General features: G+C 46.3%; 11 protein-coding genes across 11 annotated transcripts; 2 read left to right on the top strand and 9 right to left on the bottom strand.

The window, feature by feature from the left end:
- Positions 1–982: 982 nt before the first annotated feature.
- On the top strand, positions 983–1,903 carry LY89DRAFT_642881 (HET-domain-containing protein; the record flags this gene model as incomplete). The annotated part of the gene is made up of 1 exon (XM_018211773.1): positions 983–1,903. A coding segment is annotated over one exon (921 nt), but the record flags the coding sequence as incomplete, so codon positions are not given.
- Positions 1,904–2,366: 463 nt separating this feature from the next.
- LY89DRAFT_683479 (FAD/NAD(P)-binding domain-containing protein) lies at positions 2,367–4,917 on the bottom strand. Its single transcript, XM_018214709.1, has 6 exons — positions 4,548–4,917; positions 4,208–4,461; positions 3,985–4,133; positions 3,577–3,905; positions 3,249–3,505; positions 2,367–3,198 (listed from the first exon to the last, which is right to left on the bottom strand). Exons 1-6 carry the CDS (start codon positions 4,899–4,901, stop codon positions 2,673–2,675), a joined length of 1,869 nt encoding a protein of 622 aa, XP_018072877.1. The 5' UTR covers positions 4,902–4,917; the 3' UTR covers positions 2,367–2,672.
- Positions 4,918–6,059: 1,142 nt separating this feature from the next.
- Positions 6,060–7,026, bottom strand: LY89DRAFT_774366 (uncharacterized protein; the record flags this gene model as incomplete). The annotated part of the gene is made up of 2 exons (XM_018221962.1): positions 6,060–6,245; positions 6,306–7,026. 2 exons carry the CDS (start codon positions 7,024–7,026, stop codon positions 6,181–6,183), a joined length of 786 nt encoding a protein of 261 aa, XP_018072876.1. The 3' UTR covers positions 6,060–6,180.
- A 1,015-nt stretch (positions 7,027–8,041) lies between these two features.
- LY89DRAFT_717131 (uncharacterized protein) lies at positions 8,042–9,246 on the bottom strand. Its single transcript, XM_018218324.1, has 3 exons — positions 9,119–9,246; positions 8,967–9,019; positions 8,042–8,937 (listed from the first exon to the last, which is right to left on the bottom strand). The coding sequence occupies exons 1-3, from the start codon at positions 9,145–9,147 to the stop codon at positions 8,162–8,164; spliced, it is 858 nt and encodes a 285-aa protein (XP_018072875.1). The 5' UTR covers positions 9,148–9,246; the 3' UTR covers positions 8,042–8,161.
- Positions 9,247–9,248: 2 nt separating this feature from the next.
- Positions 9,249–10,812, bottom strand: LY89DRAFT_498298 (uncharacterized protein). Its single transcript, XM_018207939.1, has 2 exons — positions 10,736–10,812; positions 9,249–10,679 (listed from the first exon to the last, which is right to left on the bottom strand). Exon 2 carries the CDS (start codon positions 10,385–10,387, stop codon positions 9,578–9,580), a length of 810 nt encoding a protein of 269 aa, XP_018072874.1. The 5' UTR covers positions 10,388–10,679; positions 10,736–10,812; the 3' UTR covers positions 9,249–9,577.
- A 573-nt stretch (positions 10,813–11,385) lies between these two features.
- Positions 11,386–12,623, bottom strand: LY89DRAFT_667608 (uncharacterized protein; the record flags this gene model as incomplete). Its single annotated transcript, XM_018212986.1, has 3 exons — positions 11,386–11,918; positions 12,005–12,375; positions 12,442–12,623. The coding sequence occupies 3 exons, from the start codon at positions 12,621–12,623 to the stop codon at positions 11,386–11,388; spliced, it is 1,086 nt and encodes a 361-aa protein (XP_018072873.1).
- A 2,007-nt stretch (positions 12,624–14,630) lies between these two features.
- Positions 14,631–15,419, top strand: LY89DRAFT_774360 (uncharacterized protein; the record flags this gene model as incomplete). Its single annotated transcript, XM_018221961.1, has 1 exon — positions 14,631–15,419. One exon carries the CDS (start codon positions 14,631–14,633, stop codon positions 15,417–15,419), a length of 789 nt encoding a protein of 262 aa, XP_018072872.1.
- Positions 15,420–16,329: 910 nt separating this feature from the next.
- LY89DRAFT_683476 (3-ketoacyl-acyl carrier protein reductase) lies at positions 16,330–17,483 on the bottom strand. The gene is made up of 4 exons (XM_018214708.1): positions 17,321–17,483; positions 16,999–17,271; positions 16,789–16,949; positions 16,330–16,743 (listed from the first exon to the last, which is right to left on the bottom strand). Exons 1-4 carry the CDS (start codon positions 17,374–17,376, stop codon positions 16,472–16,474), a joined length of 762 nt encoding a protein of 253 aa, XP_018072871.1. The 5' UTR covers positions 17,377–17,483; the 3' UTR covers positions 16,330–16,471.
- A 688-nt stretch (positions 17,484–18,171) lies between these two features.
- Positions 18,172–18,981, bottom strand: LY89DRAFT_683475 (uncharacterized protein). Its single transcript, XM_018214707.1, has 4 exons — positions 18,875–18,981; positions 18,699–18,824; positions 18,576–18,633; positions 18,172–18,525 (listed from the first exon to the last, which is right to left on the bottom strand). Exons 3-4 carry the CDS (start codon positions 18,586–18,588, stop codon positions 18,329–18,331), a joined length of 210 nt encoding a protein of 69 aa, XP_018072870.1. The 5' UTR covers positions 18,589–18,633; positions 18,699–18,824; positions 18,875–18,981; the 3' UTR covers positions 18,172–18,328.
- Positions 18,982–20,159: 1,178 nt separating this feature from the next.
- LY89DRAFT_569398 (uncharacterized protein) lies at positions 20,160–20,882 on the bottom strand (the record flags this gene model as incomplete). The annotated part of the gene is made up of 1 exon (XM_018208576.2): positions 20,160–20,882. A coding segment is annotated over one exon (723 nt), but the record flags the coding sequence as incomplete, so codon positions are not given.
- A 1,138-nt stretch (positions 20,883–22,020) lies between these two features.
- Positions 22,021–24,381, bottom strand: LY89DRAFT_717126 (HET-domain-containing protein; the record flags this gene model as incomplete). Its single annotated transcript, XM_018218323.1, has 3 exons — positions 22,021–24,121; positions 24,197–24,294; positions 24,336–24,381. The coding sequence occupies 3 exons, from the start codon at positions 24,379–24,381 to the stop codon at positions 22,100–22,102; spliced, it is 2,166 nt and encodes a 721-aa protein (XP_018072868.1). The 3' UTR covers positions 22,021–22,099.
- Positions 24,382–26,318: the final 1,937 nt, after the last annotated feature.

Raw genomic sequence — 26,318 nt, 5'->3', positions numbered from 1 at the left:
GTACATATGCTGGGCGTTGGGGGTGTTTGATAGTACTGTCTAGCATAGGCACTTTGCATTCGTGGGCTGCATGAGAGAGAAATAGATTACCATTTCTGGTCCCTTCGACAATTCAAATTCCTGTCTCTGGTTCGTTCGAGCTTTGTTGATTCTTTAATCAAGTGATTCTCCATACCCCAGGATCTACACAGCCGCGCGCCAATACTGCTGCGCCTCGCTGGTTTCAGCTTCTCGAAGTACAAGGTTACTTCAGAGACTCGAGTACTGGTTGTGCGGAGGGAATGATTTATGTCAACTTTGGCTTTTTCGCAGGTTAAATCTTCTTTACATCACTAGAATCCTGTCTTCGATGATTGAGAGGAGTACCTAACAACAGTCTCGAAATGAAGAGATCGAATGTGGATGGCCTCCCCTTCAGACCACAAGATCAATCATCTACTCGTCCAGGGAGCATCACAACAGATGGTACTACATTACCTGAAGTGAGAGTTGACGCATCTATGTCCTATTACATCGCATCAGACTGGGAGGTCTACAGCGAACAAAACGATACCAAGTTCTGTCAAGACTGTCAATGGACCTTTCCTGATTGGGGACAATATATCGACATGGATATTCGCGATGAGAAGTTCAATATCTACCGATACGAGACAACCTTCCCGAGGATTGCAAGTGCAGCTGCGAACGGGTGTGCATTTTGTGATTTGTTATTGCTGGCTATCAAGTATAAACTGCAGCAAGAATCGCACGTTGATCCGAGGGTTTGGGTTTCTATTGAGAGACAACGGGTAGGATGGAAAGTATTCTTCAATGCTGGAGAAAATGATGAGTGGAGGAGTGCTATGGACTTCATTCCAGGGGTAAAAATGGACCCTAGTATTAGCTTTCAACTCAGGACTTGAAACACATCTGCTGACCATTATTCACAGAGAACCTACCTTCATTGACCTTGCGAGGTTCATCCACTAGAAGCGTTCATGCGATGAACAAGGCTAGAGAATGGCTTGGAAAATGCAAACATTCGCATAATAGATGCTCAGAGGATGTTGAGAGATCATTACCTACTCGTTTACTTCATTTCAAGGAGGGCGTCTTGAAACTTGTTTCCACAACGAAGCTGGACACCAAGACCCCGTATGCAGCATTGAGTCACTGCTGGGGCAAGATCAAAATCCTTAGACTGCTGAAAGAGAACTTCGAGACCTTTCATACCAGCGTCCCAATTTCCGAACTCAGTCGAACATTTCAAGACTCCCTGAAAGTCCTCACCGAGCTCGGGTTGGAGTATATCTGGATAGACAGCCTCTGCATAATCCAGGACGACGCCCAAGATTGGGAGCGAGAAGCAGTCAAAATGTCTGCAGTCTACGGCTGTTCCGAAATCACCCTCGCAGCATCCAGTTCCGAAGACGGCAGTCAGGGCTTATTCTACGACCGTCAACTTCCTGCTCCGCGTCTCTGTCAACTATATATCGGTAACTCGACAACATTCGACGTAATCCCCTTCCAGCACTGGAGCGTAGCTCTCTCCCGTCTCGTCCTCTCAACTCGCGCTTGGGCATACCAAGAACGCCGCCTCTCTCCCCGCGTCCTGTTCTTCACTAGCACGCACCTCGCATGGCAATGCCAAACCTGGGGCGCAGAAGAATGGAAGACCGAAGGCGTGGATAAAGTCTCTTCATTCTTCAACATCCAATCTTCTCCCCACGCAGACACATTCTGGGATGAAACGATCAAGGAATACGCACCTTGCAAACTGACTTTCTGGAGCGATAAACTGATCGCGATCTCGGGAGTAGCGAAGAGGAGGCAGATCACTGTCGGTGGGGAGTACGTGGCGGGTTTGTGGAGGGAGGGGATCGAGAGGCAGCTTTGCTGGATTACGGTTTCGAGGGGTAGGAAGCCGCAGGAGCAGTATATGGCGCCCACTTGGTCGTGGGCTAGTACTGCGAATGATATTCAGGTTGGTGCCAAGTATCGAGACATTGAGAACGCGCTGGTGGTGAAGGTTCTTGATGTTGAGATGAGTCTCGCGAGTTCGGATCCTTTCGGGCAAGTCAAGAAGGGGGTTCTGAAGTTGCAGTGTAAGGGTCTGTTCCCTGGTATAGTTGGAGGGCAGACGCCGACTTTAGTGAAGATTGGAGATTGCTTTATGAGACGAGTGTCGTTCTTCGATTACCTTGAAGTCAGCAGGGTGCCGTCGTATTATGTGCCGATTAGGAAAGATGATAGTGGAGGGTATGAGGGACTTGTGGTTCAGCCTACGTACAAAGCAAGAGGGGAATATAGGCGGATTGGGTGTTTCATTGCGCAGTATCACAAGAAGGGTGGGAAGAAGAGGATGGTCAAGGGTGATGTTGAAGCGTCTGCTTGGGATCGATTGGAATGCTCGGAATTGGATCGACAGCTGTTGTTTGGTAGCAGTGAGGGAAGTAGAGGTCCCCACTTGATTCATGTCGTCTAATAAACGGAAAGGGCGAATATCACTTACTCTGATATTCCTGGAGGGGTTATGCAACTCAAAAATCTTTTCCCCCCTTCTGTCAGTTCTTCCGAAGAAGTATCCTGAACTCCTCCCTCTTCAAGTGGTGGCATTCCTTATTAACAAATCACCAAGATCATCGTCACAGAACTCATCTCTGTATGTCTGCGCAACCAATTCATTCGCATTCCTACTGAAAATTTGAAGCAGGCACATCCCTATAAGCATCAGGTAGAATGCCTTCCAACATGCCCTTGATCTGCAACGCCACCACCTTCGAGTACCACCGATGCTGAGCTGCACCACCACAGAAGATCCAGAAGTTATCCACGTACTCATGTCTCTTCCACAAACCACGAACTTCTCCTTCAGCATCCACACCCCAGGTAGCCTCCATTTTGTTCTTGATTACTTCTGCCCCTTCGCCTAGTATCTCGGGAAGGCCCTGGCGAATATCTATCCCTTTGAAGCCGGTACACCAAATAATAGCATCTGCATCTAGCGTACTTCCATCGGTAAACTCCAGGCCGTTGTCTGTGTACGACGTGGGTGAAACGCCTGACTTGATGCCCACCTTTTTGGTGGCTAGCAACTCCACCCCAGTACCAATATCGACAAAGTGGCCACCGCAGCGTTCAAGTAGGTGTTGCACTAAGTCGGATTGAGTGCAGTCGGTCACTTGGAATCCAGCTTTAGCGAGATTGGCATACCTTTCCCTATTAATCGTCAATTGCTGAACGTCTTTGTTCATAACAAGAAAGCTCACGGCTCGGCAGCTGCCAATGTGGCATGTGTGAGACCTAGCAGCGGTCCTCCTACGGCCAGAGGACCTGCTTGGGTGATCACATCGCCCACCTCGGCTGGCACGTAGTCGAAGACTCCGAGGCCATTTGGGTGGAGGAGGGAAGACATGGGGATCACATAAGTCGGAGAGCGCTGTATCATGGTTGTTTTGAGTCCGGCATCATAACAGTCTTCCATGACATCGAAAGCGGTGTTGGCTGATCCGATAACTAGGACGGACTGAAAAGGGACCATGAGTTAGTCGAAGTCTCCGCTGAAGGCAAGGCACTTGAACAGAAAGATTGACTCACCTTGACACCTCCCTCAGCGAGCAGACTTGCGTTTTTATAACTGGTAGAGTGTATATTGATGCCTCCATACTTTTCAATGCCGGGAAGTTTTGGCATGTAAGGACCTTGAAAGCCCACACCAGTAGCCAGAACCAGGTGTTTGCACGTAACGGTCTTCTCGACGGTATTACGAAGCAACTTGATCGTCCATGACTTACTTCTATTATCGAACGTGGTTGCATTGACTGTAGTGCAATGGAGCACGTGGAGGTGAAACTCATCAACGAAGCGTTTGATTTGAGCGGCTAGCTCTTCTCGAGTCAAACCATTTGTTGCATCCTTGGGATATGCTGGGGCGATCAGATCTGATTAGTACAACTGGTCTAACTTGTCTTCTTCTCGATATACAGATGATCTGGAAGGACATACGCAGATATGGCAACTCGCAAAATGACTTGCCTACGTGGAAACGAAGGCAATCATATCTGAGCGTCCAGTTGTCGCCCACATTCTCATTCTGATCGATGATCAAGTAGTCGACTCCCAGTGCCTTCAGGCGAGCAGCAAGAATTACGCCCCTAATATCAAGGGATTCAAGTCAGTTTTCTTCTCCTGGCCACCCACCAGAACCTGTGATGTATGATGGACTCACGCATTTCCTCCACCAATGATGAGAACGTCGGTAGTCATGTGGTCCTCCTCACTCGACGGCAAGGGCTTGAATGGGGCGCGCAGGAGCTGCTCGTCCTCGGGATACAAGTCAAAATCCGAGAGCCAAGTGGACAGAGTCCAAATATTCCAGCGGACCAAGCCGCTTTCGGAAACCTGGGGAAGTAACATCACCCTGCCGCCGCAGCTTGCTTGAGGCTCGGTAGTTTTGAATGTGAAGAAGCATTCTAGCCATTTCTACAGTAAGTTAAAGGTCAGTGTTCGTAATCGACAAAGGCAAGACATTGGAGGGAGGAAAATTAAAGCAAGTGACCTAAACTTACCAGCGTCTCGCTTGCAACTACAACTTGTGCTGACCCTGGAGTGATAGTAATTTCGTAAATGCGACGATGTTGATTCTGCTCCCTCAGAGCGAGTGCAATCACTTCACGCTCCTTGAAGGTCCTTAGATGGGAGGTTATTGCAAGAGTGTCCTTCCAGTAGGATCCATGAGATAGGAAGAGATTCGCCAAAGGGGTACTGCCTTGTTCCAATGCTGACGATAAGTCTCTTATTACCTGCTGTGTCGATTTAGATGCATCAAGTCCACCCCAATCGACATTATCTATCACCTCTGGTAATGGCTGATATATTTCAGATAAAATATCGACTTTCGGAGGGAAATCTGGAGGCTCCATGACGACCAAATATTCATTTGTTCGAGTTCTGCAGCGAGAAAGCAGTGTCTTAAGCAAACGTACTCGGAGCCTCGCGATAAGATGACTGCGGGGTTACATCCACATCTGCAGACGGGTGTTTTAATCATGTTGTGGAACCCGACAAGTTCGCGTGCTATATCTGAAAGTAAGGCTATTCCTTGTCTCGGGAACTTGCAGTCCGTAATGCAGATTGGGGCTCCGGCATTGGAGGTCCCCGCTTTCTCGAGCGTCAGAGATCGGCTCCTTGCTGTATATACTGTGTATACTATACTGTCCGCTGTCGTAGAAATAAGCCATCCCTGACAGAACTATTCGCTTTATCTTAACTAGCAAAGCGACAGCTTTTTCCGCCTTCATCTAAGGCACTGAAAACACTATAGAGAGCAAATTTAAAGAGAATGTCTGTTAAAGGCAGCCTGAGATCCCAGTTTCTTGTCCTGCCGCCAAGATTGAGATGATTGGGGCTTAGTTTAGGCTGATGGCCAAGAGAACATTGGGGTTTGCATTGCATGAGCGGCAGTGCTGCCTTAAACAATTTCATTGCCAATGAGATCTAGTTCTACATGGAAGACAAGGAAAGAGCCGCAAATAAGAAATTAGCAGCCAAAGGTAGCATGAACGAAACGAGAGAAACAAGATATTATGCATGGTCGTACAGGTAACGGAGTCAGACGTGCATATATTGGACCGGGGCTCTCACAGATGCGTCAGGCAGCGCTGGCCTCCGGGAAGCGAGGAGAATAGAAAGAGTTACACAAGCAGAGTACTCTGCATGCGACCAAGAACAGCTTTGAACATTTCTTAGAGACGAATTTCAGTCAACTATCCGCAATGGATCGGCATCATGTTTGGCTCGAGTCACTTTCCCATATGGTGCAACTTAAAGCTTTTGTGTATCTCCTTCATCCATCGGCGCTCAATCTGTGTCGGTCTGTGTAATCATAGAGAATTACGAGGAATCAGAAAACGTTTCTCCGAGAATAACTGAAAATATTGAACATGTCGCTTACGATTCTGCCATTGCTTAACTTGAGCTTAGCTATTTTCTCAGCATTCATGATATTTTGGAAAATGAAGAGACCTGTGTTTATGCACCCTGAGCCAATGGAAGAAATTTAGCTCTCCGCAAGGGACTTCAAATTCGCAGAACAACGTCACAGGTAATGTCTGAAGCCTACATAATTCCGAATAAGATCACAGGGATCCCAGACCGAAGAACTCCCCACCTAAATACCTGTGATCCAGCTGTCTACCCTTGCTACCATATCACGTCGCCGTTCCAAAAATTCATTAATCGAGGTAACAATACAGCTACCAGAATACCTGTGTGTGACAAGTAAGCAACCTCGAAACACTTTTCGTACTCTTGCGGACTATACATACCTGAAAAGAAAGCAGCAAGCAAAGTCATCCACCCTTGTAGCAAGTCAAACAAGCCAGTTGGCGGCTTCGAGACTCGTGCGAGTTCCGAAATGACCACCTCAAATTTCCCAGCTTCTTTCTGTTGTTTATCTTCTGTTGAGTCGAATTCCAACTGAAGCTGAGAAGGATCCTTCGGTTTAGGAGTAATGCGTTCTAAAGGTTGCATCGTACTGCTCTCTTCTGCCTGCTCCTGCTCGTCCTGCGGCATAGTCGTTGGCTCCAGTTCAAGTTGTTGGAGGTTCTTATCCATCATCCGCAGAATAGCCTCTTCATTTTCGAATGCCCAGAACTCAATTAAGTCTCGGAGTGATGCTTTCCCTCCCCTTTTGAAGATAAAGTGGAACTCTCGTGTAACTCTGATAATGGACCTCCTTTTTGAAGCCTCGTAAACATTGTTCCCTGTTCTTACCTCGAAATCAAAAGTATTCCTGAACAGCTTGCCCACCGAAATCTTTTCCATAATCTCTGCGCAGCTTTCTTCGGGGATGTACAGTTCTAAGTTAGAGTCTGCACCACGCCGCAAATACGCCTCAATCATTTCACCGAACAATTTGTGGTACACATTGAAATCGACAAACACACGACTTAAAATGATTTCGTGCCAGATAGCCAAACTTTGATCCCAGATCTGAGTAGGCAAACTAAGTCCAGGAAATATTCCATATTCCAAGAAGAGCACCATAAGTTTGTAGTGTCCTGGTTGATGATAGGAAATGAACCCAGTAAGTGCCCAAGACACCAAGATACTTCCCTGATTATTCCGGCGGTAACAATGTGGACGAGGTTTGCCAGTATGTCCTCGGTCGTTTTGATCAGGTCAATCACTCTCACCTGATGGTCACGCATCTGGCCGAACCCAAGGACAAGCAGATAATTCCAATCCTGCAAAAGGTAATCGTTAAGACAATTATGAGCAATGCTCTTAGAGACAGGGGAATTGAATTTTGATGACTGATTTCTCACTTTGTAACGCCTCTCACAAACAGCGCGCGGGTGGTGTGTATAAACTTAAAATCGGGAACCAAATCAGCGTGTATTGTGGACGACTCCAAATCTAAATGACATTCCATCTTTTTCACCGTGTGACGGAGTTTACGAGCGAGTGATGTGTTCTAGTCTATACGCTAACAATTGCTGTTTATGAACGGGGCTCTTGCTATTCACAAATAGCATGTACTATTCATGAATGGCGGGGTGTTTACGTATGGCACTCCTTGTTTATTAACTAGCCTTGCCATTTATCAACAATCAGAATATATCGAGCTAGCCATGGCTAAATAGCGCTATTTATAAACCGCCCGGAAATAAGCTTTTGATTTGAGCTTAGTATTCTAGCACTTTAGCATTTCAGCACTTTAGCACCTTAGTATTCTAAGACTTTTGCACTAGAGGAGGTGCTAGAGGTGCTGAGGTGCTGAGGTGTTGGAGTGTTGAAGTGCTGAAGGCGTTGAGACTAGGGCCTTATTCCCGAGTTGTTTATTAGTGGCGCTGTTTAGCTATAGGTAGTTGAAAAAGCTCTAAAAGTTTGTGAATGGCAGGGCTAGTTGACAAATAGGGGGTGCTATACATAAACACCTCGCTATTCATGAATGGCGGGGGGTTAGTTCATAAACAGCAGGTGTTCACGTATGGACTAGAACAGATGTAAAAGAGAAGTTGAACAGAAATCTAGAACGGTTTTATGCATTAGAACGTGTCTATTCTCTTAGGGCTCATTCCAAAACTGCACACCGCACCCCTGACCACAAACTAGGAGGCCGTCATGCCGCGGCATATAAACGTAAACATGATTCAATTCCAGCTTCGTGCTTCCAAATCTAGGCTTCGGAAAGCTTAGAACGTTGGAATGAAAGAATCGTCTGAGTGATCTTTTCACTGTTCGGGTACAGGGGAACCCATGCCCACCTGGTAGGTATTCGACCTAACAACTTCAGGATATCCTCAGTCGTCTCCTCTCCAACCACAACATCATCGTCTCGACCAAAGAAGACGAGCAACTTGGTATTATGCAGGGCAGAGTCGGGTCGTGTTCGGCCGGCAATAATATCGCAGACTTTTCCCCACAAATCTTCCCTCTTCTGTAGTGGGCCGTACCGTACAGTGTCCTGGAACGAATGAATGTGGCCTTGATGATGATCGAACTGCCACTGAATGATGCCTCCTATGTCAAAGCTCTTCTCTACTCGAGGAGGCCCCTGCTCCGACGAGACGACTCGCTTCTTGTCCGTCTGCATGTTCAAAGCCGGGCCACATGGGATCGCCCCGAGGATTTGTCGCACGTTTTCACGGAGAGATTCCAGTGACGGGGCAAGTTTGGGTTGATGCATGTAATTGTCGTCGTAGCCATCCGGTCGCTTGCGAATAAGACCTGCTGGCCCGAGAAGGACCAACGATCGAACTGATTCGGGGAAGGCGCCAGTGAATGCCAAGGAGATCAGCCCGCCCAGGGAAAAAGCTACGATAAAGAAGGTGTTGCTATTTCCCATCCATGAGAGAGGCGATGACATGAGCGCTAGCAGTATCTGGGATGCAAACAGACGGACATCATGCCTACAGTCAAGCGGCGTATCGCTGTATCCTCGACCCCAGAGATCTAGGGAGAAGCAGATCGGTTAGTTTCACCCGTGAAGTAGTCTGGGAATGCTCCGGCGACGCATAGACCAACTTGTAGGCAACTGGAATGCCCGAGTAGTAGTTGGAATGCGCTAGCAACATGTTGCCCGCCAAGGACACGTAACGGGTTCTCTAGTATAAAGGGTAGGAGAAATACTTACTTGATCGGCAGTCGAATCTTCTTATACATAGATAGCCTCTGTAGCTTCAACCATTTGTATTGACTACAAGCCCTGACATGAATCGTCTGAATAGAGACAGTTTTTCGCTTCTCCAAGGCTTGAACGTGGACTCGTGACAATATATAAGGAAAAATAATAAAAGAGGAAAAAGTTAATTAAAAAAAAAAAGCCCTTCTACAGAGTTACTCCGGTATGTCTAGCTTTCACGTATACGAATATAGAATTACATAATTGCATACATCACGCTTAGTTTGACCTGATTATCGTCGTGCAAGAGAGGAAAGGGAAGAAGATGCGGGGATGGTCAATGCGGGGGAACAGGGGGAGGCCTGCTTCATAACGCCAAACAAAACGCGAAATATCGTAAATTGGGATGACGAACCTTTTTATTCAATGCCACGCCAACTTTTCCATGTATAAATCAAACTTTTGATCAAGTTACTTAGCTTCAGGTATAACCTTCTCCTTCTCCAACTCATCAAAAGTCTCCTCAAAAGACTCCCAGGTATCAACATACCCAGTCCAGCCAAACTTCCTCGCCTTCGACATGCTGATAACGATATTGTACTCCCTCCCAAGCACGAACCCCAAGAATCCCCAAGTAGCCTTCTCCAACGCACCCTTCTCAACACCCTCTCTCTCCGCAATCTTAGCCCACGCATCCTTCACGTCTTTCTTCTGACACCACCTCACCAGATCAATCCGCTGGGAAACCTTTCCCTGCGGAACCTTTCCCTTCATCCCATTCACAGCAGCCAAGTCCTCAAAGGGCGGCACTTCCGCGAGCTTCATCTCACTCGCATCCGGAGTCTCTCTCTCAAACTGCCTCGCAGGCACCTTACACCCAAACCTCCTCGCCACCTTCGGCCACAAATTTGCCCACGTCTCCGCATCCCCGTTCACCACATTAAACGCCTGATTCCGACACCCCGGCTCCAGCGCCGCCCAGAGATTAAACGCAGCATGAAGTCGAGAAGATGTAAAGCAATCAAACATATTGTAGAATGTCTCTGAACCGGGAAATTCCAACTCCCCGTTATTCAGCTCTTTGCTCACTGCAGCATAAATTCCAAGTGAGGTGCTCAGATTCATGAAATTGCCCCGCGCGACACCGATCACATCATTCGGATACGTGACCACCCACTCCCACCCCTCCTTCTCTGCAGCAGAGTGTAAGATCCGCTGTTGCGTATAGTAGAAGTTCGGAGGGCGGCCCTTGCCTTCGATCCAGGGGTCGTCTTCTTGCATGGGGCATTTGACGGGGCCAAGATGGACGCCGTATTGTTTTGCGCCTGTGGTGAGGAGGACGCGCTTTAGACTCCGATGGCTCCGGGCCAGTCAATTGAGTTGCATATATTGACCGACGTCTCTATTTCCAGAGGGTATATCATTACGTCTGTCATTGTCAGGGGGAATGGGGATATTCGAAGACTTTTGCCCTATGTGGTTGAAGAGGAAGTCTGAGGAAGAGAGTTCGGGTTCTGGTCGGGGCGTTGCTGCAGGCATTAGGCGCCAGGTGTCGCGTGCGTTTTCACGTAACCTTAAACGAATATGTCAGCCTGTCGTAGCCTCGCCAAAGGCTCAATTTAGACCCGCCTTCCTACGCCGCGCCAGCCAATCAGATCCGCCAAACCTAGCCTAGGGCCTGGCTGTGGAGTGGTTGGGCATCTGAGAACGCTGTCTCTGAATGACTTATTGGATGACCCTAAGGTATACTGCCCAGTCCTTCAAGCAGTGACTGGAGGCAAGCTCACTAACCGAAAGCGAAGTCAGAGAAAGAGAAAATTAATCGACAATACCACAGCAGTCACACCCAACTTCTCATAGTAGCCATGGCTGGATGAAAGCAGACCTTTGCAATAGCCATTAACCCTTTTCAGCGTCAGGTCAGTCCTGATCTTTACAGTAGTACTAACTGCTTAAGTTCGTATGCGCGAAAGTGGTTCCCATGGCGAACTGAGAATCTTGCAGATAGTCCTCTATAAAAGAGCAAGCCATCAACGACAACTTCAGGTCATAATCTCCTAATAATAGCATAATAGAAAGGATCTGGTAAGCCCTCTTTCGACTAGGGTCGCTAAGCGAATTCAGCAGATACTCGAAAAGCGCTTCAAGTTCGTCCGGGAGGGAGTCAACTTCTTTTTCGAGAGCACTGAGTTCAAAGCCATCATCCAAGCATGCACGTAGTCTCTTCACCACCAAGACCACCCAGAGGAAGATGCCATTACTTTTTTTGGTTATCGAATTCACCAAGTCGTGGTATTCTTCGGTGGGGGAAGTTGCCAGCCTCTCTCGAATAAAGTAATGTATATCATTTTTGTGAGATCTTGAAGACGAATTCTCTGTTCACTGGAGAAATTGTTCACAAATACGTTATCCTCCCTGCTTGAAACACAAAGCTTGACGTCGTCTGGTGCTGCTTCGGTCCATTTGGAAAGCAGGTCAAGAAGATCTTTGTAGTCTTCTTGTCGCGTTTCCTCGTACTCATCAAGACCATCAATGAAAAAACAGAACCGATGGTGTCTGGTCATATTTCGGTTTTCGATGAGTCGAGTGAAAGCCGATCTTGTTTCTTGATTTCCGAATTCAGGCTCATGCTGCATTTGCCAAGGTATAGATTTCACATTGTTCCACTGATCTGGTAAAACTGCGGAGATGAGATCGGGGCAGACTTTTAAGGTATCATGCAGAAGGGATCGGAGGAGGCCACTGATAGACCTCTGTAGCATAGAGCCTGGTCTCCAGAAGAAAAACTTTGCAAATACAAGCTTTCTATCGTCTATGGAAATATATCAGTACTCGCGGTCAGCAAGATTAGAAATTGAAGCTACCAACTCTAGTAAAAAGTGTTGAGTATGTACGTACCACCTGCCCATTTCTCAAGTTCCTCTTGAGTACGCTTGTGGTCACAGAGGAATTTCATGAGAGTTGATTTTCCAGAGCCTAGCTTACCGCAGACATGGAAGAACCTGTTTCCTGATGCTAGCCAGTCCACAAATGGTTTGCTGCAAATAGAGTCACGTCTTCCTCCTAGTCCCAGTTCTTGTGAGTCCCGGTCTCTGATAACTGCTCTTCCGGAGTATTCTTCGTCCGACTCTTCTATGGAAGATTGCTCGTCGATTTCTATAGATGCTGGGTCTTTGTTGTTGGAGAAATCGTTTGCTCCTTCGGAAGAGTCCCCAGTTCCATTTTCGGAGTCAGCCTCGCTTTCGTCCTCAGAAGACCATTCATCTTCACTTTCAAAATCATCACCAAAAATTCATTTGAATGTTTTGTAATGTGCAGGATCGACCGCTTCAAACCTTCCATGCATGTCTTCAAAAGCGAGGCCTTTTAGTATTCGTTGCTGAGAAATCACCTGACAAACGTCTTCTGACAAAGACAAAAGCCCTCGTAGTTGAATCTGTGCTTCGGAACCGATTGAACTCATGTTTGGCCCAGCGCGGAGTTCGCTCATATGAGCTTGCAATTGTTCAAATTTCATTGCATCGCTTTCTGCAGACAAGAGCAAAGACTTCAATCTATTTTTCGTTTTTGTGCTGTATAACTGTCAATGTATATATATTTCATAGCAGAATGTGGCGTTCACCTTGCTAAGAGGTTGAGCTGTAGGTGAAGTTGGCCGCGACAACTGCTTAGTCTTTTCTCCAGCTCTAGCTTCTCTCTTTCATGCACTTTGTTCTTTATCGCCGATAGAACACTTTGGCGTTTAGAGTTAGGATCCTTAGGCCTGATTTTCTCTAGAAGTTAGAGCATTTGATCTGCCAAAATATTGCACTCTGCTGCGACGCGGCAGAGAGCTTTCTCATCCTCTGTCTTTCGGGAACTAGTTGAAGGAAGCAATTTCGATGACAAAGCCTTCATCTCACCTACGACGAATCTAAAACTTCTATTCTCCTCGGTCATTCCCACGACCGAGTCGCGGATTTCTCGCGCCCCATCGATTAGCTTTGTGCTGAAGTCGACGAACTGCACAATCGCTGAAGCGAGACCTATCGCTGTCAGTGGATCCATTCAAGCTTCTGTTTACGAGAAACAGAAAAAGGATCGATAGTTTCCTCAAGAAGTAAGTTGATCCAGGTGCCTGTGTGGTGAAGGTATATTAGGAGCCTCGTCGGGATAATTCTGAGCTGGAGTGCAGATGCAAACACGGCGTGTGGTGAAGGCAATCGCTTATGGAGTATGGTATGCAGATCGATGTCATGAAGCTTCTTATCCTAGGATCTACTTCATCTTTAGAATTGAAAGGAAATAGTGAGAATCGATTGATCTTTGGTGAGGCAACCACCAAGTTGCATGCGGATGCTGGAGCCGCAAGTGCATGGCATGGCTGGCGGTGATTGGCTTATATGATCCCACGTATGCAATGCAGTTGCAACTGTTGTAAGCCACTTCGGGAGCCTTATGAGAGCTTCTTGCAGCCTCTCGAAAGCGTTCCAATACCACAGGCTGTGAAGCTTGTAAAACCTTCACTTTGAATCGATTCAGAGCGAAGTGTTCGTAGTGTTTAAGAGATTTTAGCCCTAAATTTTAGTTAATTCAACGTTTTTTGCTTTTCACACTATCATATTATTATGTGTGCGACTTTTATGTCCCAAATTCCTGCTGTAGCACATGAGTGAAATGAAAAGATATCACTTGAGAAGAACGAAAGACTTAACTAGGGAGACGCCTACCTGTGCGAAACAATGGTTTAAATACTCTTATACTCAGGATTAACTTTTGCTTTTGCTGATTCCATTTTAGTCTCCGGACGTGAGCAGCGGTTGCTTTTACATGAGCTAATGGTGAGCGTGCCTGAGCATGGCCTGAGTTAGTCTGCGCACCAATTAGAGACTATTTCGGCCTCATATATGCCCCGGCTACAGTTTCCTTACCGAAATTTGCCCGAGCCATATCCCACGTTCCTCCTAATAACTACAAGTATATTTCTCTATTGCTTAAGAATAGAAATAAAGCCATCTCATTTAATAGTTAAATATAGTCCTGAGCTGATATTAGGAGCTTCTTATTACGTTTAAACCGTGTTAAATGCTTTTTATTTTCAATAAAATTCGAACTCGTTGAAAGGTGTATATTTGATAACTTGTTTACTGACAGTATGATATCTTTAAAGCTCAACTAGGCGAGCTCCCAAGTTGCAAAAATACCATAAGCACAGCAGAGTACCTAAAATCGCCTTGAATTAGCACCGTACTCCATTCACAATTGTCACCACTATGACGAACAGAGCAAACTTACGCAGCAGTAGCTGCCAGTGTCTCAAACGGCTTCGCAACCGTCGCATAACTCAACATCCCCAGAAACACGACAATGAAAGTCGTAATGACCGCCAACTTGTGATTGTTATTCGGTACCGCCTGTAGAATCCACATTGGCGCATTGAGCATGACGGTCCCGATTCCCACAACAACCACAGTGACAAATTGATCGATCCGTTTGTCGGAGGTGTATGTTATGACGTCTTGGAGAAGACTCCAAGGTAACCCAGATGTCGCGTATGATGAAGGGCATGCAGGAAGAGTTATGGGAAGAGATTAAGGAAAGCGTGCATAAGGAAGGGCGGGATGAGTGGGAGTTGGTTGCTCGATTCTTGTCAAACCGCTGTCCTAGTGGCATGATCTTTGACTTGCTAGCCGAACAATACTTTCGTATATTGTTCGAGGATCTTGTGAAGGGAGTCGTTGCCAAAAGGAATGGATTGGCTGTTCCAACTTTGACGTTAGTGCAAGAACTCAAGGACTCGAGACGTGTGGAGGACGAATTGTCTCCCGAATATGTGAGTTGGGCGATCTCCGTTCTGGATCACACAGAGCTTGCCAAACAGTGCAAAGACTGGCCACGAGATCAGACAATCAAAGACTTCCGATCTATGTTCAAGAGTTGCATGCAGGAATTTGTGGAGGATTTGGACGACACTAGCAGTGATAGTACTGCATCTCTGATACTTTTGAAAGGAAATAAACTCGTCAACATCCAACCTGTGGCAATCGAAGACTTGCGTCGAATGGGTTGGCATCGCCAGAAGCTCCACGGCGGGTTTTGGCGATATCAACGGAAGCTTGTGAAAGTATCAACAGCTTGGCAGAAATACTTGGGTATGGATGCTGAAGTTTTTGGTGGGAAATACTGCTTTGATGTTATACTGAAAGTAAGAATGGATGGGGAGGTGATTGGAATATCCACACCAGACGGGGTTCTCAATTGGGCTGACGACTGGAACATGCTTTGCGATTCTCTTCAGGATTTGGACCCATCTGATTTCAGCTGGGCTGTGTAATAGCCATCTTCTCAATTTGTTATCTATATTATGATGAATGGAGCGATGAAAATAATCGGATTGGATCAGTAAGAGCTGAGGCCAGCGGAGCGGCCCACCCCACCATTTTACACCAAAACACCCCTTTTGCAAAATAGTATATTATTACAATGCTTTAATAAAAAAATAATAGAAAACGAATGGAGATCAAATTAGTATTAAAAATTTATTTTATACGATTTAAAAATCGAATTGAAAGGAAATTGTAGAAACGATACGTAGCTAAAGTAGAAGATTTTTAAAAAATTCAAAATTTACATATAAATTAAGCGATTTTACTTCTTTTTTATCCTTTTTCTCTTTTTACTTCTAAACAACTCTTGCAAAATGCATTATAAATTTTCGCGTTCTTTATATAATTAACTTTATATAAAGCTTAATTCGAATTTTTAATTTTATAGAATTTTATAAGAAGGTTGTAATAATATAATTTAATAAAAGAGGCGCGTTTTGGTGTAAAATGGCGAGTGGGCCGTTCGCGGTGGCCCCAACTCTTACAAATAATACTTTTCGCCAAAAGTATATGCTAGCCTTCCTTGGCCTCGCCAAAAGAATCCGAAAATTAGCCTTCCTACTCTTCGCCAGCCGATTCAAGTTAGCCAGCTTAGCCAGATCCCCCGGCTGAGGAGTGACTGGGCTGACGGAGACGCTGCTGAGAGGTGGGAAGACGATAGCTTCGCAAAAATTGGCTGGGCTTATGCTCCGATCAGTGGTGGCCCGAGAAATGTCTTGGCGAAGACTTTGTACTTATGGGAGTGTCGTATACTATTGTGAGACTGCTGCAAACCTTCAGACTTATCACGCTACCAGAAGGGTCCGATGAGTCTCCGCTTGGAAAAGAAAGGCAGCGTCTGAATATTGTACTATCTAGAGCCGATGTCTGTAAAGTCAAGGTGTGTAGGTGAAGCGGCTTTTGGAACATCCTGAGAGAATCATCATCAACATAATTATCTATGGTTTGAAGTAGGAAACTTGATTCATTGACTTCCCGCACCATACAGACGTGCCTTGACTCATTTCAGGCCTCCAGCAATCAATAAACTTTGTCCAGTCATGAAACCTGTTGTCGCAAGCATGCTTACAACATTTGCAACTTCTTGAGGACTCCCAAGCCTTCCCAAAGGAATCGTACCCACACCGCCAGGGATTATGTCCGGACCACTAATCATACCTGTCTCTCCGATCAAAGCGGGTGCGACATCGTTGACTGAGATGTTGAGTAGTGCTAATTTAGCAGCCAAGTTCTTCATCATTCCAGTCAATCCACCCTTTGATGCTGCATAATCTTCCAAATGTAAGCAATTTTCTTCCAGAGGACCAGTTGACCTACGGCATCCATTAATTCCTCCACCAGATGCTGCAATGGAAGACATGAAGATTATTCTCCCCCACTTTTGTGCTTTCATTCCTTCGACAACACCCTTGACTAGGACGAAAGATGCTCTTAGGTTGACATTAAGAGTGTATTCGAACTCTTCCAAAGGAATGTCCCTGCTTCGATCAGACCTATGGTTCAAGATCACGTGGGGCACAAACTGACCAGACATCTACTATCCTCTTTCCATAGCCCGCATTGGACACGAGGATATCAACATGAGTTTTATGTTGCTCTTGAATCTCTTTGAACATGTTCTTCATCTCATCAACGACTCCTACATCAACTTTATGGATTGACAAACGTAACTTGGCTGCTTCGGGACTCGAGACTCTGATATCTGCCACGATCTTCTCCATGCTTTCTTTGTTCTTAGAGTATGTCAAGGCTAAGTGAACACCTCTTCCTGCAAGATCTCTTGCACATGCTGCTCCGATTCTGTATGCTGCCGTCAGTGAGCTCGATCGATAATAGAGGATCAACAAACCCGCTCGAAGCTCCAGTGATCAATGCCAACCGACCAACAATATTGTTGTCTGCCATGATTGTTTTCTTGGCTATCCGGTACTTCGGAGGTTATGCACAGATTAAAATCTTGATGATTGTAGTCTTCCAAGTGAGTTGTTGCAAAATTGAGAAGGTCATTGTCGACGTTGACGCCGGGCTTCAATTAGACTAGTGAGCCGAAAGTTGCGCTAGCGGCTTTTGACGGCAATTGAAGACCTGTCCTCAATGGAACAAACGCTGTCATCTCTCGGAAATGGCAGAGTCTCTTGTTATTGAAGAGATGCACTTTGAGCTATCTGTTCACTGCTCTAGCACCATGTCCAAAGAGTATAAGTGTACAGTGGTGAAGCAGTCCTTAAGCGAGCAGATACCCCTTTCCCATTCTAGACAGCTTTGCATTTAGCAAAACCACTTTTTTCTGCCATCTTAGACGTGCTAGACGAGGAATATGGACCTTTTGATACGCACCAACGCTCATTACTTTTCACAAGTCGTCTTATTGCAAAAACATGATATCTCTCACTTGAAATTTCGTTTGTCGTCCATTGTGTTCCCCCTTCTGCAGGTTTAATCCATCGACTAGTGGGCCATTCAATCGACTCTAGGGGTTGTGATCCTGCCTACCATATCAGGCCTACACAAGCTGCCTTCACTCCCAAGATTCTGCCTCGTCTCCAGAAATAGATAGACTCATCACTTTCGAGTTCAGCTTTCGACAAGGATGTCGAATTACCATCCACCAATCCAGTCACATTCCGTCTCTTCAGCAAGATACTCGATAATAGGAAAGAGGCGCCGTGTGGAGTCTTCAACAAGAGTTACAAGACGAAGCTCTCCAAATATTGCATGGAACTTTCTAGTCAGAGAATGATTACAAATTGAACTCATCAAGCACCGTAACTTTCTGATTGAGATGATATGAATGTAGAAAATCATCGGTAATGAACAATATCCATCGTCCAGAAGAATAAGGTAACTCTCCTAGCACCTAACCCATTTGTCCCTTCATAGCCATAGCCACAAATGGTGTCGGATCCTCAAAGAACGTCCATACAGCCACCTTACCATCCTTGAGTACAACACGCAAGATCCCGTTCCCTTCCATCGTCCCTTCCTGTCCGGGAATTTTCATCTGGAATTCCGCGTTCCAGATTGCATACAATGTGTTACCATTGTTGGCAAGATCTGCTGGGTGTAAGCTCGCTTGATCGAGAAGATGATAGAAGAAACGATACCAATAGTCGTCATATTGAACGACTTAGAATCGATGATAGATTCCAGCTCTTTGAAATGCTTCAATGGTCATCGTCGTCAGTACTTTGATGCCGAAGCGGGGTATTTTGCACGGATCTGCTCACAGCTCTTATTCCCTCGTAGCCTTTCCATGTGGATTGCTTCGGTGGCGAGAAGCCTGATATCTCTGCTTCTTCGTCATAGAGCTTAGGAAGGTCTGGAAGATTTTTGACCCAAAGCAACTCCCATGCCTGAATTATTGTTAGACTGGCCTTGTGGGGCGAGGCTGGGGAATAAATACATTCAACAAAAACTTCTTTGCTTCTTCTTGAGAGTTCATCGTGTCTGGTATGTTTCGCTTCTGAAGTCAAAGACAAAGATGCTGAAGGGTACTTATGGATATAGAGCATAACCTGGACGTTGGTCAAAGTGACTAGATCTGCAGTCTTATATCACCTGACGTAAGCATGTGAATGTGGCTGCATAGCTGCTTACCATGATTCGTTCGCAGTCAATGTTTCTGCAAGGTACCAACAAACTCCATCTAGCCTTCGAGCTTCCATTGGGAGACTCGGACTAACGCGCAAGGGTTGCCTGACACGGATCATTTGGCGAGACAAGCAATGAAAAGGAAGAGATATATGGACCACCGCCTAGTTATACACAGACGACAAAATCGAATCCTAATATAACTCCATGCAAACATTGGACTTCGACAATTATGCAAGAATGCCATTTTGCTCATTCCCTTATAATCTTTCTCAACGCTAACCTTCACTCATGAAACCCAAGTTCAACCTTCCCTCCTCATTCTTTAGCATCCAACGCACAAAGATATTCATGCCTCCTCTCCAATACTCCCGAGATCTCCTTCATCTCGCTACTCCTCACCATTTCCTTGCGAATGGCATGAGCCAGACTGTGCGGTAGATCCAATCCTTGAACCATGTCCCTCACATATTTCCGGCTTTACACCCTTCCCATTTTTAGCGGAATCTTGAGTTGGCTAGGCGGAGCTGAGACTAGGTTTGATATCGGGGGTCGAATTCTTCTGTTTGGTGGTGCTTCCAGTGGAGGGGGACATATACGTGGCTGTCTGTTTGACGAGTGTGATCGAGTGGATGGTGTTGAAGTGTCTCGAGTACGGACTGAACCGGTTGATTTTCTGTTGAAATGAGTGATTCTGCTCCAACGTGAGGTAGAATGGTATTGGATTTATAGGCCCAACAACTGGTTGGTGCCCGGATATTCACACTGAAGCGAACGTTGATAGGTGCCAAGCGCGAAGTAGGGTCGAAGATGGGATACGACACGGTGACTTGGGTGAGATGTGCTTCTTAGCCTGATTGAAGGGCAGGAATTTTCAACAGGCATAAGAATTGAGATGCAACAAACTTGGAACTAACGAGGAAAGTTATACCTTGCAAAGAAAAGTCAAAGCCCAAAACGTAGGATGATTGTCACAAGCAACGTGCTATGAATCAATGCTGCAGCAGGATCAGTCAACATACGTAATACGTTTGGTACCGGTCTCTATACTCGTACAACAAGGATCCTCTTCATAGACAGCCAACTATGGTATCTACTCAACGATGAAACACAGCAGTACCCTCAACCCAGCTCCGATCTTTTACACAATACCAACTATCCGTCTCACTCGAGTTTTCACCACCAGTGCTCTGATCCACACTTGCATAAAGACTCCATCCATGGCTTTCCAAGCACTCCAGCATCTTCAACAACAGTAGCCTTGTACTCATTGTTTCTTCCCCAGTTGCTCTCCATGGATATCCATTCAATTTGAATTCCCAGGCTCTCAAAGTTGCATCTTTCCACCCGAGATCTTGCTGTAAGAGTCCCATTCCAGAGAGCAAACTTTTGAAATCTTGGACCAATTGGGTTGGAGCACCAATCAACCTCAGTCGATCGCTTTGATTAAACGAAATGCTGATGAAGTCGCTGGCTGGAGGACGAGCTTGCTGCTTTCTGAAGAACAATGTGTCTTTGTCCATCTCTTTCTTGCTAACATCCGTGCTGGCGTGTAATATCCACCCAATGCTAAACAAGTGTGCCAATATCTCCCGTATCAGAACCCGCGAGATTACTGCATCGGAGCTCTGCCCGAACCATGGGTTGCCGTTGAGCTTGAACTCGTGCGACTTGCCATACAATTGTTCTTTCGATATGCCTTTCGAATATGAGTTCTGTATAACGCCGCGAATACTTTGAATGTCAGACTGAGGAAAGCCGAGGAGGCGTACTCGATCACTGCGATGTAGGGAAACGGATGCAAATGTTGTTCGAAAGGGAGCGTAAACTGGAGCAGGTGCTGGAGCTTTGGCATAATCCGGCGCCGTCTGTCCTGATTTTTCGTATGGGTATTCGTATCCATTCATCGTGAAAGACTATCGCGTGTTGTGACTTCGAGAAGGAACGAATCTTCGAGGTTTCTGTGGGTAACCGTTTGTGCTCTGCGATTCTTGCCTGTTCACGAAATTCTGCGGTAGGAAATACTCCGCAGACGTGTAACAGATAGGAATGATGGAAAGAAGAAGAATTGTATTGCATACATACCAGTTATACATACCACTTACATCATTCCCGAGTAGGGCAAGGCTGTGTGAGGCACAGGCGAGGCTGTGCTGTGCTGGGCATATTTGAGCTTGAATGATGCTACTCACCCACGAATCTTGAGACAATCTGGGCGAACGGCAGAGACAAACACCACTTTCGTAGGCCATGTAGAGACGCTAGATTTGAGCTCCTCTCGTACGTGGGAGCAGACCTGGCCTTCCTACTGTAAAGCTTTGCTTCCAAGCTTTGGCAATGCTCTTCGTCCGAGTGGTATTCATAATTTGACGATTGATAGTGAGCATTTCCAGAAGGGCTGAAAGAGTTGATTCTTAGAGGGTCTGAAAGTGGTATGTTCAAGAGGAGAACTGGAAGGAAGGTTGCTTCGCGTTGCGGAACACCACGAATCTCCGAGTAAAGTCTTGGCATGCACGTGACCGTATTAACAGACCTGTCCCTGAGGGTTCTTCAGGTTCATGAGCGAGGTTGGTCCTGCTCGAAAGGATACTGCTCTTAGAAGTCATCGGAGGTCATGCTTGTCTATCTAGCCACTGCATCAGTACCTGGTTTCAATCGTGCAGTAATCCATTTTGCAACATCTTTGGTAAATCGTTTCTTGTCTTCCCAAGCATTCCCACAATACCTTCAAGGGTTCTGTACCCTACTATTCACCAAATATACCCATCCTCGATATGGTAAATATAAGATCTTCTCAGGCATTGACCCCGGATTTGACCAAGACAAAATTATAAAGTTCCCGGGGGTGGAAAGGCAACCTCTTCCAGCAGAAAGCGAGAAAAACTTAGTACTCGAGGTTACCAGATTTACTAAAGCCAGGTAGAACATATATGGCTTCCCAAAACTTTACGAGGAATAGTAGGCACTTCCTGCTTTGCATCTTGTTCCAAGCGCTATTTTCAAAGAGGTTCGGAAAGATTTCTTGAAATCGGGAAAGCTATATAAGCACAATTTCCCTTAATTCCTTGTTCTCTTGAAATGCTTCGCCTTTCATGAGACCATGAATGTAAACCTCACCTATAAGGCGAAAGTTGGAGCTCTTCTGATTGGCATCCCGACTGAGTATATAGGGGGTCTTGCCACCACACAGCACAGCCACCTCATCACCTGCAAAGGCTGACATTGGCCCAAGGCCCATGTACCCACGTTCGGTAATGAAGAAGACTCTACCCCAAGCGGCTTCTTCTAAGAAACTCATATACTGTTTCGAGGCGCTTACAACTGCATCGTCCCATTCCTGCCACTTGATATTTACGTCCCCCATATTCGCCGGCTGCATATTCGATATCGATTGCGTTAACAGATATTTGAAGTAATTGTAGGCATCTTCCACGACGACTCTGGCAGTCGGGTTTCGAAATTCCGCAACGATACTTGCACCTGCAATTAGGGTGCGTGCAAAGGCATTATTAACACTCTCTCCTGTGGGATAGGAACTCAACGATTGGACAACATCTTCCCATCCGTGGAGATGACACAGGAACAACGTCATCTGGATCCTAAGTAACTCCATACCTGAACTCATACGATCGAAAGCTCTGTAGGCACGTTGCAAAGGCGTAACTCTGGTTGCCTTTTTGTTGGGTACAAATGGAAGCCCTACCATCTTGATCTTGTCAATCAAAATGCCTTTAGCCACCAGCTTGTCTCCTGAGGAAAACGATGCTCTGTGGGTCGTATTCCCACAAGCTCGGAACAAAGATTTTGAAGACTCAAGATGTAGGAACGGTTTCGCTCGGAATGACGTCGACCAATCGGGCACCCAGGTTGGGAGGCTCGTTTGTCGTCTCAAATAAGGTCCCACTACCTGGCTTAATACATCTAGTGAGCTGTGTAGTAAAGACTGTGCGACGGTCGTAAAGACTTGCTCAACTGTCGCGGAGTAGTCTGGCATGAGAATGGGCGCATCCCGTTCTGAGACAAGGCCTTGTATAGCGTACACTTTGTCAACTGGCAATGTCGCACAACTGGCATTCGTCAAAACAAGTAGTTTCTCCAGAGAGCCTCCTTGACTTTGTAGAAGGCTTACTCGAAGGTCGTTCAGATTCGTGAAAGGTGAAGTGACAATACTCCACTCATCCCCAATATATATTTTATGACTTTGTCGCGCAACAGACTTTCCAAGCAACTTAGTAGCAAGCTCAAAGTGCTTCCAGGGAACAGTGAACTTTCCGATTCTGATCGTAAGTGTCTTTGCAAGGACGGTCTCTTGGATGATCCAAGCCCGAAAGAACCATGGCTTCCAAAAGATCTCTTCCAAATATTTCCAGGAGGGATGTTTCGCGAATGGTAATATACTGTTCATCGTGAACGTGTCAGGATTTGACGATGCCTGCTCGTTCGGTGCTGGTCGCTGAGAATATACTTCGAGCCCCGCAAGTTGCTGGAGCAATTCAAGGGCCTCCCATGTATGTGAATCGTCCTCTCCAAGCCAAATGACTACTCGAGCATCCTTATAGATCTGTCTCATCAGTGCTACCTGTGAGCCTCGCTCAGCAGCGTCATTCTGGTCTATGCAAAGCGCATCGGTCCAGAGAACTTGCTCTTTGCTCTCGTGTCGTAGCTGACACAACGCGGACATTAAATTACAGGTAACACTAATAATTTTTGCGTCACACAATACATAGTGTTTCACAGCCGGACTATCCCAGGTGTATGACAGAGCCTGGTAGTCCGGGAGGTTGTCAATTGACGACGCTGTGAACGAAATCTTCAGGGGATCCGGATTCTTTCCAGGGGCAAGGTGGAGTAACCTGATTTGTCTGGCCGAGAGGGGAGTATATGAGTATCTTTCCGTGTACCTGGATGCTGTTAATAAGTTCAAATTGACTTCAAAGGAAGTGGTAACTTCGTACAAATTTAGATCTGGCTCAGGCTGTTCGCCACAGTCATGACTCGAGGCTTTTGGTTCCAAAGACTGCTGTGTGCCGGTAAATCTCAAAGCCCGGCTAGTACAACGCTTCAGAATCTTTGGTTTCGTCCTTTAATGATTGTTAAACGAGATTTGGTGCATACTTCTATGACCAAATCTTACCTGGACGCTGCTTAGTACTTCCTGCTTAATAGTACCTAGTTCAATATTGCAACAAAAGGGATCACCCCTGTTGACCTCATTCGCGACAGATAACAGTACTGGATCAACTGTAGGCGTAGACGATACCAGAAAAGCCTACTGACCAAGCGGTTGTCGTCGATCTCAAGTTTCGGGAACATAGGCATGATAGTATTTGAAAGATGTACAACAGCGTGAAAGTGCAGAAAGTTTGTAATTAGCAGGGACAACAAGACAAGTGACGCAGGCGCTATTATTTCAAGTTTCATTATACAGACGATGCAGTACTAGTAGATACTAACAGCATAAATGGAGCTGATCGAGATACTTGTCTTATTATAATCCAACACGATTTGTGTGTTCAGAAATAGAATTGGCATAAGCTTCAGCGTCTACCGGTACTTCTGGAAGTGCCGTGCATCCGTATGAAACACGCGCCCAATTACACATATAATTATCACTCCTGCAGTCCCTGCAGCAAACAACCTTTCCATTAGTTCTGGCGTAAAATCAGAGGATATCGGATGGTGTACCCTCCTCTAACGTAGCAAGCGCGCGTCTATCCTACCTTCGTGTATAAGCAGTAGCCACCCACGGACCCGTTCTTGGACCAGGAAGCGGCGAGTGTCGTTTCAGCTTCGATCCCAGCGCATTAGTCTCGACACTATATTGGTCCGCACAAAAATCTCGTCGCTGGAGGGCTGCTGCATATCCGTAACGGCATGCTTCTGCGACGGTCATGGATATTCCGAAAAAGGATCCATTGGCTGTCAATCTCGACATAGCCAATTAGGAGATGTTTTACCTCTTCGATATCTCTTATCTTGACAAGTGCTGAATGGGGCGAAGCGGATGCACTTGCAGAATACCACTTGCATGCATAAAGCCGCGCAAGGGTCGCCAAAAGCAAGCACGGCGCTCAAGGCGCAAGTAACTGAAGGCCTGTAAGTACAGTAGGCTTGTGAGAACAGATGAAGTCGTACGCGGTGATATTTGCTGACTGATAATGATGATGATGAGAACGAAGAGGAAAAGATTGGCCGTCGCTCTTCCAGGGAAGGAGACTGGGCTTCCCATAAAATGCGATCAGGGGAGCGTGAAGGATGAAGACTCGACATGCATCATGGCGGTCGAACGGCCATACCCATAGATGCCACGGCAATTCCTAGGTCTAGGAGCCGAAATCGCGGGGTACTGACGGCTCGCAATATGTTTGACAGCCCGATTTTGTATGCTGACGCGATGTTGGAACTCCGCCATAGCTGAGGCCATAATCATCTGGCTATGAGAAAGATCGTTGATCGGTTTTGGGGAAAGAGAAAGTGAAAGAGAAAGTGAAAAGAAGAAGTTGATTTTGCCAGACCTAGCGGCAGCAAGCTTAGGTAATATCCAGGATCCCGCCACACGTGACCGTCCCAGAGCTAATTCGGACGACGACGACCTTGGGAAATCCTTCCTCTTGCCAACCCTTCAGGAACGTATATGCCAGAAGGGACATAGGGACATATGCCAGAAGGCGCGCATCGTTCTCTGCTGCTCTTGGTTCTCGTTTCTTCAACATGACACACGGCCTTCTGGCGGGTTGCGCATTCGCTGGGCTATGCTCGCCACAGCAATGCGGCTTGAGCACCTGGAATCACCTCCTCCTATAGGATCGTTTGGTGGGAGTTGCTGCAGCCAGCGCATCCTGGGTCTCATACTTTGCCTCGCATCGCAAATTGTTTCCTTGTTGTATCGTGACCCCAGGTTCTCCAAGCACCCAGTGTCATTCCAGTGGACTTTGCACTGTACAAATTGACATAAAGCAGGCTGGAGAAAGCGGCTTTGCGCTTTATCACTTCTGGAGAAGCCACGTAGACCTTGGTATCTGCATGTCGACAATATTAGCTGCATCAAAGCATATACCGATACCCCAGCTTGTTTCATCATTTCACCTCATCGAGTCCATCATGAAAGGCTGTCGAGGATAATCCCCGCGTTTATGGTCTATTTTTTCGCAGAACGTCCGATTCGTGCATGTCAGAAAACGGCAAACTCCATTTTCTCTCTGAGTGTGTTCATTGCCTGGATCAAGCACAAGCATCACAGCCGTTTGATCGGCCGG

This window comes from Mollisia scopiformis, assembly GCF_001500285.1.
Source record: "Mollisia scopiformis unplaced genomic scaffold LY89scaffold_9, whole genome shotgun sequence".
NCBI classification, from domain to species: domain Eukaryota; kingdom Fungi; phylum Ascomycota; class Leotiomycetes; order Helotiales; family Mollisiaceae; genus Mollisia; species Mollisia scopiformis.
This window is presented reverse-complemented; position numbering and strand designations above follow the sequence as displayed.

Excerpts from the sequence above, each read along its gene's own strand:
- LY89DRAFT_683476 (XM_018214708.1), bottom strand. The coding sequence starts at position 17,376 with ATGGCAGACAACAATATTGTTGGTCGGTTGGCATTGATCACTGGAGCT. Across the intron at positions 16,950-16,998 it reads AAGAGGATAGTAGATGTCTG|GGACATTCCTTTGGAAGAGT; the intron begins GTCAGTTTGTGC and ends TGATCGAAGCAG. Across the intron at positions 16,744-16,788 it reads TGGAGGAATTAATGGATGCC|ATTATGCAGCATCAAAGGGT; the intron begins GTAGGTCAACTG and ends TACATTTGGAAG.
- LY89DRAFT_717131 (XM_018218324.1), bottom strand. The coding sequence starts at position 9,147 with ATGTATAAGAAGATTCGACTGCCGATCAA. Across the intron at positions 9,020-9,118 it reads AAGATTCGACTGCCGATCAA|TTGCCTACAAGTTGGTCTAT; the intron begins GTAAGTATTTCT and ends CGGGCATTCCAG. Across the intron at positions 8,938-8,966 it reads ATTCCCAGACTACTTCACGG|ATCTCTGGGGTCGAGGATAC; the intron begins GTGAAACTAACC and ends GCTTCTCCCTAG.
- LY89DRAFT_498298 (XM_018207939.1), bottom strand. The coding sequence starts at position 10,387 with ATGCAAGAAGACGACCCCTGGATCGAAGGCAAGGGCCGCCCTCCGAAC.
- LY89DRAFT_683479 (XM_018214709.1), bottom strand. The coding sequence starts at position 4,901 with ATGGAGCCTCCAGATTTCCCTCCGAAAGTCGATATTTTATCTGAAATA. Across the intron at positions 4,462-4,547 it reads TAGTTGCAAGCGAGACGCTG|AAATGGCTAGAATGCTTCTT; the intron begins GTAAGTTTAGGT and ends AACTTACTGTAG. Across the intron at positions 3,506-3,576 it reads TCGCTGAGGGAGGTGTCAAG|TCCGTCCTAGTTATCGGATC; the intron begins GTGAGTCAATCT and ends GTCCCTTTTCAG.